Source organism: Poecilia formosa, unplaced genomic scaffold (assembly GCF_000485575.1).
Source record: "Poecilia formosa unplaced genomic scaffold, Poecilia_formosa-5.1.2 Scaffold94, whole genome shotgun sequence".
In the NCBI taxonomy this organism is placed as follows: domain Eukaryota; kingdom Metazoa; phylum Chordata; class Actinopteri; order Cyprinodontiformes; family Poeciliidae; genus Poecilia; species Poecilia formosa.
The window spans coordinates 1117442-1135422 of record NW_006800033.1 but is presented as its reverse complement, the minus strand read 5'-3'; the positions used below and the strand labels follow the sequence as shown (position 1 = coordinate 1135422).

At 37.4% G+C, this 17981-nt stretch overlaps 2 protein-coding genes across 2 annotated transcripts; both read left to right on the top strand.

Annotated features, from left to right (window-relative positions):
* Positions 1 to 1854: 1854 nt before the first annotated feature.
* Positions 1855 to 3570, top strand: hcrt (hypocretin (orexin) neuropeptide precursor). The gene is made up of 2 exons (XM_007558213.2): positions 1855 to 1932; positions 3149 to 3570. The coding sequence occupies exons 1-2, from the start codon at positions 1876 to 1878 to the stop codon at positions 3458 to 3460; spliced, it is 369 nt and encodes a 122-aa protein (XP_007558275.1). The 5' UTR covers positions 1855 to 1875; the 3' UTR covers positions 3461 to 3570.
* Positions 3571 to 4446: 876 nt separating this feature from the next.
* LOC103142198 (potassium voltage-gated channel subfamily H member 4-like) lies at positions 4447 to 16647 on the top strand. The gene is made up of 16 exons (XM_007558120.2): positions 4447 to 5057; positions 8246 to 8479; positions 8598 to 8729; positions 8885 to 9000; positions 9221 to 9473; positions 9909 to 10066; positions 10570 to 10777; positions 11065 to 11259; positions 11341 to 11540; positions 12493 to 12742; positions 12843 to 13057; positions 13757 to 13795; positions 14289 to 14641; positions 14724 to 14803; positions 15067 to 15143; positions 15729 to 16647. Exons 1-16 carry the CDS (start codon positions 4982 to 4984, stop codon positions 16551 to 16553), a joined length of 3411 nt encoding a protein of 1136 aa, XP_007558182.1. The 5' UTR covers positions 4447 to 4981; the 3' UTR covers positions 16554 to 16647.
* The last annotated feature ends 1334 nt before the right edge of the window (positions 16648 to 17981 follow it).

Sequence of the window (17981 nt, the reverse complement as noted above, 5' to 3'; positions counted from 1 at the left end):
TCCTGTCTCCTCTTGTTCATTTCTACCTAGTGAGACGTAGATACACTATAAAAAAAAAAAAGTTTAGTTAATATAACAAAATATGTTAAACATTTTCGACATGCTTTCATACTGAAGTATTTATATTATGGTAAATATTTCTATTTTGCCCACATGAACTGGGTTTAAGATATTGTTCTGATTGGTTGGTGGTTTTCTTAAGTTACACATATTTTTTTTCTAAATATGTATAGACACTGTTGTTTGAATCGCACTCTACAACACTTCTCTAAAGATGGCTGAAGAAGTACTTTGGTTTGTTTGTTGGTTTGGGGTCTTTTTAAATTGTAATTTGTCTATTCAGATTTTTTCTTTAAAAAAGTACAAAGAACCACACTAATACAGGTAAACCTCAAACAAACAAATATAGCAACAAAAAGCACAAAGCTGGGCATATTCAGCTTTGTGAGAAATATATGAGCACAGATGCATCACTCTTACCAATATCTCAATATAAATTGAGGAGAACAAGGCAGAAGACTATTTGTGAGGTTAAATATCAAGAGGGATTTCCATCTTGTTGTGCTCATAGGTCCAGAAATGACGTCTGGATATTCCGAAAAGATTTTGTCCGTCTCTCCATGTCTAATACCCGAGGCAATTCTGAGAGCCATTCCTTGAATTGTAGGAACAGCTTCCGATTTCCACTACCTTAAGGTCAATCTCTAAGCAATTATTAATATGAGATTCATTTGAATCAACAAAGAGACAATGATTATCAAAATCTGGGATCGGGTTTAAACTCTCAGCTGCAAATAAAGAGACAGTTGTTCAATTTATTTTTGCGGATCAGAACAGTAATATCCTGGTCTGTACCATAAGACCATAAAAGCAACAGTTGCCAAATTAACAAAGTTACACACACCTAGAAATATATTTATTTTCTTCAACACAGTGATATATATTTTGGATAATTACTTAAACATATAATTCCAACAATCATATGTTGGAATTATATGAAGATGACTATGCTGAACACAATCTAATGTAATCAATGCCCAAATGCTTCATTGATTATTTCTGATGCACTATGATGCAACGTTAATAGTCCTGACCTAAAATTATGTTCTCATTGATTCAAACCTATTCTTCTTCTTCCATGAAAGGGTTTGTGTGTTTAAAGCAGTGCTTCCTGTTGTCCATAAGATGGCAATAAACATTAGCTAAATGGATGTACAAATGAGTGGCTGCTTTCAAGTTGTTGTCCTGAGGTTTTGACATGAAATTTGTATGTTGATTGTTAAGCTAAGAATTAGTTTCTCCTTTATATAGATCCTTAGATGGCCCCACCTAAACTTTTGGATGTTTGGATTTTTTTAGTTAAGCAAGAGGATGCTCTTTGAAGCAGCAAAAAAATACAAAGACTTTTGATGTGTCACTATAGACCTTTAGTATGAGAAATCACAGCACACAGAGCTATGCTCATTAGCATGCCCTTTCAAAGCTTGTTAGTTTCCTTATGTATTTGTGTTGTATCTTTTTATTTATTTATTTATTTATTTTTGCTTTACTGGACACAACAGTTTCCGTCTTTGCCTGCTCATAGTAATGGCATGTGTTAATAAACCCCCCTATGCAGTCACAAAGGCATACCTGTAGTTCATCAAATCTCTGTGGAGATGATCTCTAATAGGGCTCTAATTAACAGTCACGAGCGTGGCAGCAAACTTTAAATGAGCAGAAATAAAAGATTTGTGGGGTTTTTTGTCTGATTGTGGCTGGCCTGAATGACGCCCAAAGCACTGACGATGTGGACACAGTAGAATAATATAAAAGAGACTTCCTCCTGTGGGACATAAGAAGATCAGATTATAACCCCATCACACCAGAGTGAAGATGACATGGTACACCACCAACTTCCACAACACTGCTGGGATGGACAAACCTAACAGGGTAAGACCTTTCAGGGTAAGCCTTTGTACAAAGTTTTGTGATTACATGTTGATGCTCTGAAGAATTCAGACTTTAGTTCATGTGGAGCACCTTAAACATGACCACTGAATGTGAAGAAATTATTTAACAGCGAGTCAGTCCTCTTGTCAAGTGACAATGCAGATTCTTCTAATTTGTGTTTTTTTTTTGTATTATTATTATTATTTCTTCATCAGATCTCTTATAGACAAATATCTTCATTTCAAAGTGGCATTTTATTCATGATTAAATCAAGAAATAAAAAGTAAAATCTATCAGATAATGAATATTAAATCATAAACGTGATACAATCTGGCAAAAATAAAAATAAAATGCAGAATTTCAAAAAAGAAAACATATGCAAAGAATAAGAAGATAAATCTTTAATTGGTTTTTAAAAAGGTTGGAGTCTCAAGTCTTGAGAAAGACTTTTTTCCAAATTTGAGGGTTTTATTAAATGACTCACAGCAGCTTTAATTTTAATTACAAGAACCATCGGAAGAATGGTGGAATCTGAATAGTTTTACAACTCAGCCATTAGTAGCAATAAAATAAAACTTCAGTATCAATTCTAAAAATTCATATTTAGTAGTTTAGCATCTTTAAAATCTTCATGTTCACAGATGAATTTGGTTAAACCTGCAGCTGAGCTGTGCTTTTCTTGGAAGATTCAGAAAACAGAGCACTGCAGTTGTAAAAAAAAAAAAAATCTCTCTTGAACTAAAGCAGAGATTGCTGAACTCTTGGATTGATCTTTAGATGATGAGATAGATTTTTTTGTTTAATTTTTAATGGTTTTTGACTTGGTGTGAAAAATTCATTGCCGAACTGCAAGTTTGAGATGTGAGTTTCTCTCTCCGAAGGCTTGTGCCAATAAGTAAAACTTAAATTTAGCTACTCTTCCATCCATGACTTGATATTCACTACAGTATTTATGTTCATCAGCTGGTTATTGGGAGACACGGCAGCTCAGAGTGGTGTTTTATTGTTATCTAATTTCATAGTCATATTGCCCAAACTAAAACAGCATTGCGGTGGTCTTATGCCATCAATTGATGAAAACACTGACTGATCAACATTTTCTTGTTCAGTCTGTACCAGTATCTGAACATTTTAAACAAAACTTATTGATGCTCAGTATGAGCGACATGTTTATCTGAACAAATGCATTCCAAAGCTACTTTTCTTCCCCTAACAGAAGACTCTGGCGTTCATGTTGATACTGCTGCTTGCTCAGCTGGGATGTAGCGCGCAGAGTGTGTCTGAGTGCTGCAGACAGCCAGCGCGGTCCTGTCGCCTGCAGGTCCTGCTGTGTCGTTCTGGCAACAAGAGCACAGGAGGAACCATCGCAGGAGATGCAGCCGCTGGGATCCTCACCCTGGGTAAACGGAACGAGGATGAGCTGCATTTGCAGAGCAGACTCCATCAGCTTCTTCATGGCCGCAAGAACCAAGCAGCCGGGATACTGACTATGGGGAAGAGGACTGCAGAGAGGGACAGGGAGCAATAAACAGACTGAGTCTGTCAAAAAAAAACAAAAAAAAAACACAATTGTAACACTTTAGCCTGTGTAAACAATGTCCATAAAATGTTTATAGAAAATGACATCTATATATATAAAAAAAGGGATAACAATCAAATGATTTTCTTTAAAATGCATCTTTTCGGGGAAAAAAATGTAATAGAGATTAAGAAATTTGTGGTGACGTAATTCGAAGTTTAAGCTGATGACGTCTTTAATAAAGTATTGAAAACAAAAAAGAACTTGTCAATATGTTGGTTCACAACATTCACTTATACGATTCAGTCTGATAGAAAATGGCTATTTATCATTCACTAAACTATGATTTTGAGTGTACCAGGAAATCTTTATTTATTTATTTTTAAAATTATGTCTCATCCTTGCAGAAGAAGGTTGTTTTTCTCTTGTTTCTCCTGTGGATCATATAAAAGACGGAGAGTGAAGATTAAGAAGAGGAACAACACATTAAAGACAACATGGGGCTATAAAAGGAAAGAGACAATAAAACCAGAGGTGTAGTGGCCAAAGACATGTTTCAGAGTAGATTTCATAGAAACTGTAGGCCAGACTGTAGTTTTTTACAAAAATGTTCTCAAGGATGTTCCCTGTGTTCATGTACTTATAGACTCTATTGTGTTTCCATGCTTTTCTGTGCGGTGCGTGGGTGTGCCATAGAAATTGTAATAGAGACTGCAGAATCCTTCAACTAGCTGAAAATGAATTATTTTAGCTGTAAACATTTATTTCTGTTACAGAAAGTGAACTGACTGCTTTTTTTTTTTTCTTTAATTTTGCAAGCCTATCTGGTCAAATACATGGGAGGAAAGATTCCCTGTGGCGACTCAGAAAAAGTCTCATTACTTTCTGTGTTTCAGAGTATCCACAGTAACCAGCAGCTCGAGATGGAGCTCTGACCTAGTGGTTTTACGCTGCACAAGTACAATTATTTGATGAGCTGAAGAGAAAAGCATTGAGAAGTCTCTCTTTACACCTCAGTGAGGAGCTTGTAACAGGAATCAATGTAAAGGTGAGAAAGCTGGAAGATAAGGAGAATGAAGCTAATTTCTGTTAACTCCTATGAGGAAAGATAAGTAGGAGGAGACAGGGTTTTTTTTTTTTTTTTAGAGAAGGAAAGAGATGTGCATTGAGCTCACGGTGTGTGGAGTGGAGAAATGACTGAGGCTCCCATAATGGGAGGGGACTCAGAGATGGCAGGAACTATGCTTTGTGGACCTGAGACTGACAGAACAGTTGAGGATATGACAACACTGAGCAATGTGCAGCTGAACCCGAAAAATCCTGATTCAGTTCTGGGAGAAAACCTTTGGGAGAACAGCAACTATCCTCATCTTTTCAAAACAGATCAGGCTTATCTGAAAATCTCTGCTTTTGATTTCTGCATCCAACAAAAGAACTTTATACCAAGGCGCAGCACTTTGATTTTATTTCAGGTTTTATGGATTAGTGACAAACTACGAGAAGCTGAAAGTCTCCTTTTAAAAGCTAAAGATGCCTGTGATGAAGGGCCTCCTTGCTCCACAGAATACCTTTTTGGACAGCATTGCAAACCACTTCGATGGAACTCGTAAGTACTTTAAAAAAGATGTTTTACCTTTTTTTTTTTTTTTTCATCAAACACTGATCAAGAATAGCGCAGTGGCTCATTTGATAGCCCAAATCAGTTTTGTGGGACAAAATACTCAGTTCCGCGTAGAGCAGAACTGAGTATTTCTGTTCTATGCAGAAATACTTGTTTCGTTAGCTAAAGATTGTGAAGCACATTAACATACAAAATGTGTATTGTTATTGGTGAAATCCTTTATTTTTAAACCAATAACATAAATGTGAAATTATTTTTTAAGGATTTATTTTGGACAAATCTGTAAAAAAAAAAAAAAATGAAAAAATTGCACAGTCATTAACTTAATCAGTGAAAAATGCTGTGGTTGTTTCCACCTGGATAAAAATAAGTATCCTTTCACACTTCAGGAATGCTTAAGAAACAAAAGGCCAACATAAAAAAGAACATGCAGTACTCGCTAAAAAGATATTTATTAATTTATTTTTGGGTTAGGTAATTCAATCTTAATATCAATATAAACCTTTATATTGTCATAAAATGGTTGCAGTAGTGGTGAGGAGTGACGCTGTGACCCAGGTAAGGTGATGATAATGATGAGTTTAATGATAATAATCAAAAGCATAGAACAACGGAGACCAGCACAGAGAAACAGGCATCACACGACAAGGATCCAACGAAGAACACAGACAACAGGTGGGTTTAGATACACACAGGGATAATCAAAGGAACGAGACACACCTGGGAAACAATCAACGGGGAAGACGCAGAGACAGAGACTCACAGGGAACAGGGTAACAATAAACACAGAAATAACTCAAAAATAAAGACAGAAAACTACGGATCATGACATGTATAGCCAGGATAACATATTAAAAGTCTCCTAGATTCATGATAAGTGGCAGCAGCACAATCTAACAAGTTAAATTTCAGGAAAATGGATGAAATAATGAACATTTCCCACTTTATGGCTCACATGGTTCAACACGGTGGTTTCTTCATACAGATCCTTCACCATTAGAGGCTTTGCTTTAGATTGACTGAACAAAGTCTGTTAATCTCCATCAAGTAACATAATAATCTTGCATTTGTCCAACCAACAGAAATTTGTGACAGTGACCCTTCAAGGGGACAGTCAGTTTTCAGCATCAGCTGTCAGTTCATTAGATTAGATAGAGCTTCAGCAACAAACACCACTAAGTCCATGAATCGTCTTGAACTTGTCTTGACTGAAACGTGAGCAGCGGCCATTGAAAACTCATAGCAAACAGGAATGGAGACACTATCCACATGATCCTGTTATTAAACCAGGGAGATTGATTAAAATGAATTATGTAGTGGTGGGGAGCTTATCAGATATCAACTGAGGTCTTGCTCAGTGAACCTTTTTGAAAGCTGGAAACTCACCTAAATTATTAATCTGATCACCCACCACCTCAAACTGTAGAAAACAGTCACTCAATAGAGTCAGAACTGATGTTTAGATTAACTTTTTCAGCTTCTGTCATTGATATCGGACTCTTCATGGACACTCTTTCCTGACCTGAGTCTGTATTTCATAATTTTCACAACTTAATCCTTGCTGGACTGCAGGGGCTGGTGCCAGTGGTTAACACGCGAGGTGCGTTCCTAGATCGTCATTTTAAAGAATTGGAAAGGCTCTTTGTTGAACACAACTCAACGCAACTCAGATTTCTGTTATGCATTTTTGCTGTCAACATTATTAATTAATCTGATCAGCAGAGGGGAAAAGGGCAGTTTAATCAAAGAGATTAAACTGCCCTTATATATATATATATATATATATATATATATATATTTTTTTTTTTTACTTTAATCATGACCAATAAAAATATAAAGAATCTTTCAATTTCTGACTGTAGGCAAAGGAGTAATTTGAAGATAATTACAAATTAACAGTTTTTGAAGTTACTTTTCCACAGTAAAATAATGCAAAGGATGCATGCTGCTAGATGTGTAGATGTTTTCACTAAAGTATGTGGAGATGAAGTCATAAACCTAATTAAAGACCTTTCTGGTTTTGTGTTGCTATGGGGATTTCTGAGCAAGAAGAGAAGGAAAACATATGACAATTGTGCAATTTTACAAGAATTTAGTTCTGGGACGCAAATTGAATCAGGCAAGCGCGCTGAACGGAACAGCCAATTAGAAATATGTGAAAGATTTTTACCTTCCTTAATGTATTATTTCTTAGATAAACATATACAATTATGCCACTGAATGATGAATGAACTGTTTGCTTTGTTTTCAGCAGGAGAATACAAATCTCCTCTCTGACATTCAAGCCAGCAGGTGTTCCATGCTGTCCTTGGAGCTACGTTACTGTTTAAAAGTTTTCTTCAGCAAACAAAGAACGTTTTAAAAGGCTGTTTGCTTATATTCAAAGCCTCACCTGAAAACGGACGTCTTACTCATTATTTGTACAGAAATAGAAAGGAGACATGTACCTATTAATGTGCTTTATTGAATTAAGAACAGATTACCAATAATAATTTCTTCCACAATGCTTTTCAAATATTACTCACCAGCTTGTGTATTAAATCAGTACAAAATTGCTCTTGCAAACATTTCAGTACAAGCTTATCTAGCGCATTGTTAGGCTGTAGAGAAAAGCAATCTTTGGCATAACAATTAAAAAGTAGTGAAAATTAATACTGATACTATTATTATTCTGATATTGTTTTTTTGAATAATATATTTAATTAAATAGGAAAATGTAATCTTCTTGAGTTCAGACTTTGCATTAGTGGCTTCTAGAGCAGTAACTTACAGAACCTTATTGTACAAAGGTATCAGTCAGGAGAAGTACAATAAATTCCTACATCATTCTACATTTGCCATCGCACAATAAAGACAGTTATATATGAATGGAGAAAAAAAATTCAAAGACTTACAAGAATCCATCCTTTGTGTTTTCTGCATGAGATCTTTAAATGACTACTTTTCTGTCTTCCTGTGATGGCAAGCTGTTCAGTTGCTTGCCCTAACATAAAGCTAGGAGCAGCTTGCAGATATCTAGTCTTAGCAGTGATATTTTTCCAAACAAAATTGTCTGGCAGTATTTGTGCTGCTGCTTTAAAAGAGGGAATTGGTGAAATTCCTCTTTCTGTTGAGCTCTAATGTTGTTTTTCAACCTCTAATCTCTGCTATTTGTCTTTTTGACTTTTTCACAGACAGCAACTTTCTTCTGGGAAATGCCAGGGGTCGATACGATTACCGGATCGTCTATTGTTCAGATGGTTTTTGTGAGCTGACTGGTTTTGTTCGGACGGAGGTCATGCAAAAAACCTGCACCTGCACATTCCTTCATGGGGCAGAGACCAGTGACGGTGTAATGGAGCAGGTGCACAAAGCTCTGGAGAGTCAGCAGGAATATCAGGGAGAGATCTGCTTTTACAGGAAAAATGGTAAGAAAAAAATACTGTTTCTTCTGCTAAAGTCATTGTTCATCTACTTATATTTAGCCATCAAGTGAACACTTTAGTCTTTGTCTAATATCTCTCTGTGACTCTTTGGTACTCAAAGGAAATCAGTTCTGGTGTCTCCTGGATATTGTTCCAATTAAAAACGAGAAGGGCGAGGTGGTTCTGTTTCTGCTGTCCTTTAAGGATGTCAGCGAATCTTACGGGAAAAGCCATCACTACATTCATGAAGACGGTGAGTCCTTACTGCATGCTTCTAAAAGCTCTTTTCTGAGTGATTCTAAATGATCTCTAAAATTGTTAACATGGTTTTTCATTGGCTTGATTTTACCTAAAACTGTATTGAAATGACTAATACAGCTAATTTTGTAGTTGCCTTTGATTTTGCAGAGGACCCTCGAGAAAACCGAAAAAGCAGTTTTATTCGGGCTCAAGACAGGTGGAGAAGTGTTCTGCACCACCTGAGTAGCCTGTTCACAAAGAAAGGCAAGAGGAAACTGACCGATGTGAGTTCAAAACTCTGTCTCAACTCCCACATGATGGAAAACAACCAGAGACCAAGAAAATAAATGCACATTTTAATGTTGCTCTGAATACTTTCTTCATTGTTCCTCAAGAGCCCAGTACAGATTAAACCTCTTTATAGAATGACTTTTATCTACCTGAGTGTAATTGAGGGCATTAGAGATGTGGAGTTCAAGATTTCGTGTCATGTGGCATTTTCAGAGCATGTTCCAGAAACCCTCCGTACCTGAGTACAAGGTGGCCTCTGTGAAGAAGTCCCGTTTCATTCTGCTGCATTACAGCATTTTCAAGGCCATGTGGGACTGGCTGATTCTGCTGGCGACTTTCTACGTCGCTGTCACTGTACCTTTCAACGTCTGCTTTGTCAGTCACAGCGAAGGCGGCGATCGTCTCTCACTTGTCACTCGTAGCACCACATGGAGTGACATAGCGGTGGAGATGCTCTTCATAGCTGGTACGATTTCTGTGCATTGACTTCAAATGTTGGATTTAGTGGAGAAAATGTTTAAGCGTTTCAAACCTGTTGACCGTCATATTGAAACCCAAGTAACATTATGAAAAGACAAGAGCAGTAAGTTTAAACCACAGCTGTTACCTTGGTGATGGCTGGCACGTGACTACCTCCCTCCATTTCTCACCCACTCAGTGTCAATGTTGCCCTAGGTTATGAACATAATTAGATTTCTCTCACTTCGTCCCAGTTCTTCTCCAATGGAAGTGCCATAACACGTCTGTCACACAACCTCTCGACAAGTTTGTCTTTAAAGAGACAGTCGTAGAAAATTAGCTCACCCGCTACCTCGTGCATTTCCCTGAAAGTCTCTGGAGCAAGTCTTCAATCATTGTGCATTTTCTCTCTGTTTCATGTTATGTTTCTGAACCTTTGCAGATATTATTCTGAATTTTCGCACCACATACGTCAGCCAGTCGGGTCAGGTGGTGTACGACACCCGATCCATCTGCCTACATTACTTCACTACCTGGTTCTTTGTGGATTTGATTGCGGCCCTGCCATTTGATCTTCTCTATGCTTTCAACATCTCAGTGGTAAGACGGTCATGATAATGCAAAAAATGTCATGTTTCTTTGTTTAATATTTTTTGACTAGTTTCTTTTTTTGGTATATCTGGTAAAGTTTTAAAATATAGCAATATTTTATGTCTGCATCATAATCTCACACTGAAAATGTTTGAAAAGTGAGATGGGTCATTCACTCTCCTTTGCACAAAAACACAATCTAAAATTCATGTCACCAAGTTAAAGTCACAGCACAGATAAGCAAATTTTGGGTGTTTGTGTCAGTAATAGTCAGACATGAAATGAATTTTTCTGGCATTGTTAAGCCAAAAAAGACAAGTGCCAACAAATTTGTCCACTTCCATACCTCAAATTTTGCCCATTTTTCTTGGTACTCTTCTTTTCCCCACTGTTTTAAGTTCTCGTTAACTTTTTCGAGTTTCTAACAAACAAAATCATCTGTTTAGCTTAAAACATAGAAAAGCAGAAAAATGTAGAACCTTTTAATGTGTGTTTTGTTTTCCCACCTCCAGACCTCACTGGTCCACCTTCTAAAGACGGTTCGTCTGCTGCGCTTGCTTCGGCTCTTGCAAAAACTGGATCGCTACTCCCAGTACAGCGCAGTGGTCCTTACACTGCTCATGTCTGTGTTTGCCCTGCTGGCTCACTGGATGGCCTGCATCTGGTACATCATTGGACGCAAGGAGATTGAAAGTAGTGATCCTGTTACCTGGGATATAGGTGAGTTCAGCTACTCACGACAGTCTCCTTTAGTCAGAAGATACTTCTTGTTTTTGTTTGAACATCTTGAGTCGTGACTTAATGCTTTAAAGCCTCTGAATTTCCCCCTTAGCCCAGAGGAAGTCTAGATCACAGAATGTCCAAATTGTATGAACAATTTGACCAATTCGCAAAGCAGAAATATCTGTCCGCTAAAGCACAATAAATCAATAGAACATGAACAATGTTTGTGTTACACTTTATTTTCTTCCTCCTGAGTGAATAACAATATGTACCCATACCATCAGGGTGGCTTCAGGATTTGGGTAAGCGTCTGGAGACACCATACATCAACAGAACCATAGGTGGACCCTCCATCCCCAGCGCCTACATTGCCTCCCTCTACTTTACTCTCAGTAGCCTCACCAGCGTTGGTTTTGGCAATGTGTGTGCCAACACGGATGCAGAGAAAATCTTCTCCATTTGTATTATGCTGATTGGTGGTGAGTTTAAAACCATGAACAGAAATTTTCCATATGGGTTAAATTTTCTAAGCGCACCTTTACTGTTTCATCCATCGTCAGCTCTGATGCACGCAGTGGTCTTTGGTAACGTAACAGCCATTATCCAGCGCATGTACTCACGGCGCTCGCTCTACCACACCCGCATGAAGGACCTCAAAGACTTCATCCGTGTGCATCGACTCCCTCAGCAGCTGAAGCAGAGAATGCTGGAGTATTTTCAAGCCACATGGTCAGTCAACAATGGCATAAACACAAATGAGGTAAGCGAGGAACAAAGGGGAAAAAAATCTATCTTTTTATTAATTCTTCTAGGGTACAAGACTTATTAGTAAAATTAACATTGTGCTCGTAATTAGATCTTGTATGTATTTTTTATGAAAGAACTTGTTCATTTTTGTTCAGTAATTGAAACACAAATTAAGGCATATCAAGGCATTTGAGGCATATCAATCAGAACAATACATTCTCTGTGGGTGTTTCTCCTTTCAGACATACAATCCTTTTAAATGTGGGACATTTTATTTTATATTCTCTGAAGTCTTATTCCATTCCCTTGAGTAGATGTCAGAATTTCAATGACAATGTTGGAATCCATTTTGAAGAAGTTGCCCGAGCTGAAATGGGGAGAATACTCATTAACACACCCACCATCACCTCTCTTAATAATTAATTCAGAGTTGAAAGCAATAGATGCAGCCACTGGTTTTAACAGGATGTATTTTCGTATCAGCTTGATACATCATGAAAGTGCAGCAACCTCTAAAACCTGATTTGCTGCATTTAAAAATCAAAAGACATACATTTTTCAAAGTTGATTGAGTAGAGGTTGGCTGTTGTCTAAAATATTTAATAATACAGAGTTCTTTTTTGAAATCTTCAAAAAAGAACCTTTTAGTAAAATATTATTTTATTAGTAGCTCATAAAATTGCATGAGCTACTAAAAGCAACCAAAACACGCTATAGAGTTTTAAAATTCATTTGTAAATGCGTTGATATTGGGAAGCCATTACAAATTTGCACATTTTTTAAGGTTATCTTTGTTTACTTCCTTCTTGTTTGCCCATGTTGGTCCTTGGCTAAAATCGTGTATATCAAAACAATATGCTTACAGTAAAACTTAAAGTCAGTAACTTAATTTCTGAGGTTGAACTGCAGAATGCTGATTTACTTATAACAAAAGTCTCTTTTTTCTTTCTCTCATTCGCTCTCAGCTGCTTCATGACTTCCCAGATGAACTGCGAGCAGATATCGCCATGCATCTGAACAAAGACATCCTGCAGCTGCCTGTGTTTGAGAGAGCCAGCAGAGGGTGTCTGCGCTCTCTCTCCCTGCACATCAAGACTTCCTTCTGTGCACCAGGGGAGTACCTCATCCGCCATGGAGATGCCCTGCATGCCGATTATTTTGTCTGTTCCGGTTCCCTTGAAGTCTTGAAAGATGGTATGGTCCAAGCTATTCTGGGTGAGTGTGCACAAAGTGTGAAACACTTCCAGCTGTTGACTCACATCTTCATCTAGTAGTAGCATCTTTTGGCAACTCCTCTCTCTGACTATCGCTACAGGCAAAGGTGACCTGATAGGGGCTGACCTGCCAGAGCATGATCAGGTGATCAAGACAAATGCAGACGTGAAGGCGCTCACCTACTGTGACTTGCAGTACATCAGTGTCAAGGCTTTAAGAGAGGTCCTCAGGCTGTATCCGGAGTACGGCAGTCGCTTCAGCTCTGACATCCACCACAACCTTACCTACAACCTCAGAGAGGGCAGTGAGCCTCATGTAAGACTTATAATTTTATGGTACCACAGAATTAATCTGAACAATTTTACTGACCTTATAAAAGAAATTAGCTGGCTACTTCACTAGATACAGCTTGTTGAACATATGCTTAAAAAAAGGCAGATCTGAAGACAAATGGGGGGGCCCAACCGAGCACTAGGAAGGTGTCTGTGATGTGAATCTGTTGTTCCACCACCTCTCAAAGGTGCTCTGATGGATTAAGATGTGGCAGCAGTAGAGATCATCATGGTACAGTAACCAAGAAACCATGAGGGGATGAGTTGAGTTTGGTGACATGGAGGCTACTTTTTCTGCAAGAAGTAGCCACCAAAAGATGAATTCAATATTGTCATGTGGGATGAAGAATGCATCGCAACAATATTTGGGAGGGCTCTGGTATTTAAACAATTTTCTACTATGAGGTCCAAATGGGTCCAAATTACTTCCACTGAAGCTCAGTAAGTCTTTTCTACAACTTCTAAAAGCCTAATTGGAATGATTGGCTAGTTTATGATTGGCTGATCCACTGTTTATGTTAACAACCAACTGAAAAGCTGTGCCTAACAATGTGATTGGTGAGTGTACATATTCACTGTGCATAATCAGACTTTAAAAATTATGGGAACATGTTTGTTTGTTTGTTTGTTTGTTTGTTTGTTTGTTTGTTTGTTTGTTTGTTTGTTGTTTGTCTGTCTGCAGGCAGTAAAGAGATTTACATGGACTCCCAGGCAGTCTTTGGTACGTGTTCAGCTATTATGTCTCCTCTTTACTTAGACAGAGCTGAGTCAGGTGTTTCTTTTATTAAACTAAAAAAACACAAGGCACATTAATACAGTGTATGACTACCACTGTCGGTAGGCAAATAAAAATACACATTTGCTTTGTTATGTATGCAACCTTTCAGAGGCCAGAGAGAGAGAGAGAAAAATAAAGTAACATTTTATCACAATGAAGCTACCAGATAGTCATTTTATGTGGGTGTTTTAAATATTTTAGACTCATGCTTTAGTTTATGTTTGCCAAATGGACACACACAGTAAGTTCAACAGCAAAATGTAATGTGTTCTTTATCTCATAGCACATTAATAAAATGTGCAATTCTATTACATTACCACATGTAATGTTGATAACATAACATGTTAACATGTTGATAACGTAATAACATAAAGAACATGTCATGTTCTCAAACAACTTTGGAATTAACTTCATTGACTTTCAATCTCTCTTCCAGCATCACGTCTCTTTGGATCACAAACTACCCAACTTCACTGAAGCAAATGAGGAACTTCCAGATGACACGAACCATTTGTGGCAGAGCAGAGTACAGGGTTCTGGAGGTACTCTTCAGTTTTCCCGTCTCAGCACTTTAGGACAGGAGCTCCAACACATCCAAACGCTCCACCCATGTCGGTCACCTGTTTCTCAACGCCAAGGCAACTGCATCTCTCCTCAGTCCTTTGCCAATGAGGATCTCACTCTGTCACCTTCTGTCAGTCTGAAAAACGAATCCGATTTAAGTCATCAGTCATCCAAGCTACTGCTTCCATCCTTCCCTTGTGTTAGTCCTCTTAACCTGAGCCCCAGGTGACTTTTTCCACGTTGTTTTTCTCTTGCTTGCACTTTGCTCTTTTTACAATGATGCGATATTCATTTGTTTCATTGTCAGGGTCGTGGATGGGATTGAGGACAACAGTCACACATTTCAGTTCAACATAGAGCAGGATAAGACAAGGATTAGTATGTCAGGTAATGTTTTTTTTTTTTAAAGAAATTGACCATTTTTTTTAAGTTAATGGAAAAAAAATGCTTGAAATTCTTCATCAACTGAATTTACATAAGATGTAAGACAATTTACATATTTCATTTCTTGTTTTGATTTTTTTTTCTCTAATGCATAAACTGCTTAGTTCATGTTAGGTAATTAATTAACATGTTTAGCTTATGTTACCTAGTAAGCATCATAGACAATGTTATCACATTAACTCTGTTTTCTTTTTAATGTGTTTTAGATGAGTTACAGATGAATGCTAACCTTCTAATTGAGACAGAAGAAGTGAAACAGAACATGACCAAATTAAATAAAGAGGTGAGATTCAAACATAAATCTTGTTTCCCCCTATAAATGCAATACTTTACCCTGATCAAAAGTTATATGGGATATTTATACATATAAATAATCCAAAAGAAAAAAAAATAAATTACATGAATGTAATAATAAAACTATCTTTGGCCTTCATGGGTGAGTTTCAATGAACAATATTGTTTTCAGGAAACCAATACTGCCAACATTTCGTACATTTTAGGGTTTTGAGTATGCTGCAGCGGCCTTATTGATTTTTTAAAGAGACTTGTATAAATACCGTTACAATAATCACATTTTCTGAAAATAAAATTGTGCAACATATATCCTGCAATTTGTTTTGATCTGAGACCTGTGTGGTGGACAATGAATATCACACATCACTTGAAACACGCTATTAATGCAAGGAAACATGATGGTGACAGCATCATGCTGGCGTTTCAGTCCTACACCTACTGGATGATTGGTGGAGCTTTATAAAGGGAACTCATGGGGGAGAAAAAAAGCTTTAAATTAGTTTTCAGTTAGCATGATAGTTTTATGGGGCTTTAATCAACATCTGAGACTTTAACTTTTATTTTCTTCTCGCAGGTGAACAACTTAAATGAAGAAGTCTCCAACCTGACTAAGGAGCTCCATGACATGATGCATTTTCTGCAGTCAAATATGCCTATGCTTCATCATGTCTCTCCTCCTGGTGTAACAAGTTGTAAAGACTGGCAGCCTCGTATCCCTTTAGATTCATCTGGAAATGCACAGGACTGCAGTGGGTTACGGCCCCACAACAGGACTCCCACTTTGCTGCATTCATCAAGCTCTGTGTCTGCCTCTTTGCACCTATGCTGCTCTGATAGAGATGGAAAAACAGCTGATGGGCTGCAGGGTCAGTACAGTCCATTTCAAACACCCAGAGCCACCCCAAGCTCCCTTTACAATCACAGAATTGTATCCCTCCTCGGCATTGATTCAGACCCCAGCACCTTTCCAGTGATTTGTCAAAGCCAGCGAGGAGTCTACAATACATCTAGTCCTATTAAAAATAACACTAATCCAGTAAATTGTGGACACTCTCATCCTACATTGAATTTTCTAACCAACTCACAAAGCCTCACCAATCCCCAGACGCCAGTTCATTCTCCGAGCAATCCCACTGGACAGGCACGGTATCGCACAGCCTTCAGCTCTCTGACACCCTCAGGACCTCACACTTCACTGTCCACAGATCACAACAAGAGCCAGCAGAGCTCCACGAGACAAAACGACCCAGCGGGATCCGGCCTTGTCCTTCACTCGCAGGACCATGTGTGTTCTTTGCTGGGGCAGATTTCAAACAGACAGTGTGGAGGATCACTCTACCACGACAGGACAGACAATTATGGAGCGAGTCAAAATGTATCAGAAGACTCACAACGATAATGACTTCTGTCTGTGTTACTTTGTCAAAATGACAAGTTTGTTTGAATGGTAAAGGATTGTTCTTTCCGAAATAATAAATTGCTATTTACCAACTGCTGCAGCCAAATATTATCTATTTGTAAAATAACTCTTTACAAGTTGTTATGTATAAAATAATGCCTAAAAATTTGAGACTGAAAATTTAGATACATCAATAAAACTACGGCAACAGAGACGGTACATGTAGTAGTAGATAATAAATGTAATATTATTTCATTAGTTGCACAGCAAGACATCAGTGAAAGCTGCTTTATTTGCTGTTTCCACAGCAGCTGACATCATTTGTCCTTGAAATAATGCCAGATAAAGAGATGTAGCGCCACTATGTGGTCACAGAAACAAAATGCACAGACTATAATTCATGACTGAGCAGGAAAAACAGATTTGATAGGAAACCGTGTTGTTTGTTTCTCATAAGTTTTGCTTTTATGTAAAAAAGAAAGTTTCCATGACAATGTCAATACAGTTGAGGGTAAAGCCAAGTACACATGTGTTGCTTTGGGTTGATTTTAGTGGTAAGCAAGCAACAAGGCCTTATTTATGAAATTCATCTGATAAAATGATCAAGTTCTCCTATAATAGCAGATCTTTACAGCAGATGGACCCACATGAAATGGACAATCACACTGCCAACAGCATAGCTAGAAATTAGCAACAAATTGATCAAAATCCTTGACTAAGCCTCGATAAAATGCTCTAAGATAGAGCTATTAAAAATAAGTCAAAAATCTGAATCAACAGACAAAATCCTAGAAAAAACTTGGTAAAAAAGTCCATAATTATGTAAAAAAAAAAAGAAAAAAAAAAAGAAGGCTGAAGCCCTTTACATTCTCAATTTTTAATTTCAGTCCAGTCTGAAGGGAACTAGTAAATAAATTATGCTTAAATAATTCTAGCCATACTACAATGAGGAACACTGCAATTTATTGTCAAAATATCTATATCACAGCAATCACATTAATTATGATGAAGTTATCTAGTGATTTATCTAGTGATTCTATAGGTATCACCAAATATAACCTATTGCAAGTAGAGTTAGAAACATTTAACAATCTTAATCTTCTGTTCAAAAGAAAACAGAAAAACAGCTGTATTTGATGACTTTTGGTTTTTACTGATTGCAATTAGTTCATTCTAAAAGAGACGATTCAGGACTAAAACATGAGAAGAATTCTTGAAAAAGTCTTCACATCTAAAAACGCATGGTAATTTTATTACATTTTGGTTGTTTAGACATATTTTGACGTTTTTGTTTCTCTTTGGGTTTCAAATAAACAGAAATGAACACTTTATTTGAACTGAATGAAATAAATGAACTATTTAATGATACACTCACTTCTTTAATGTTCACTGTTTATCGTTCCTAAATTTCTCTGGTGTAACCTTTTG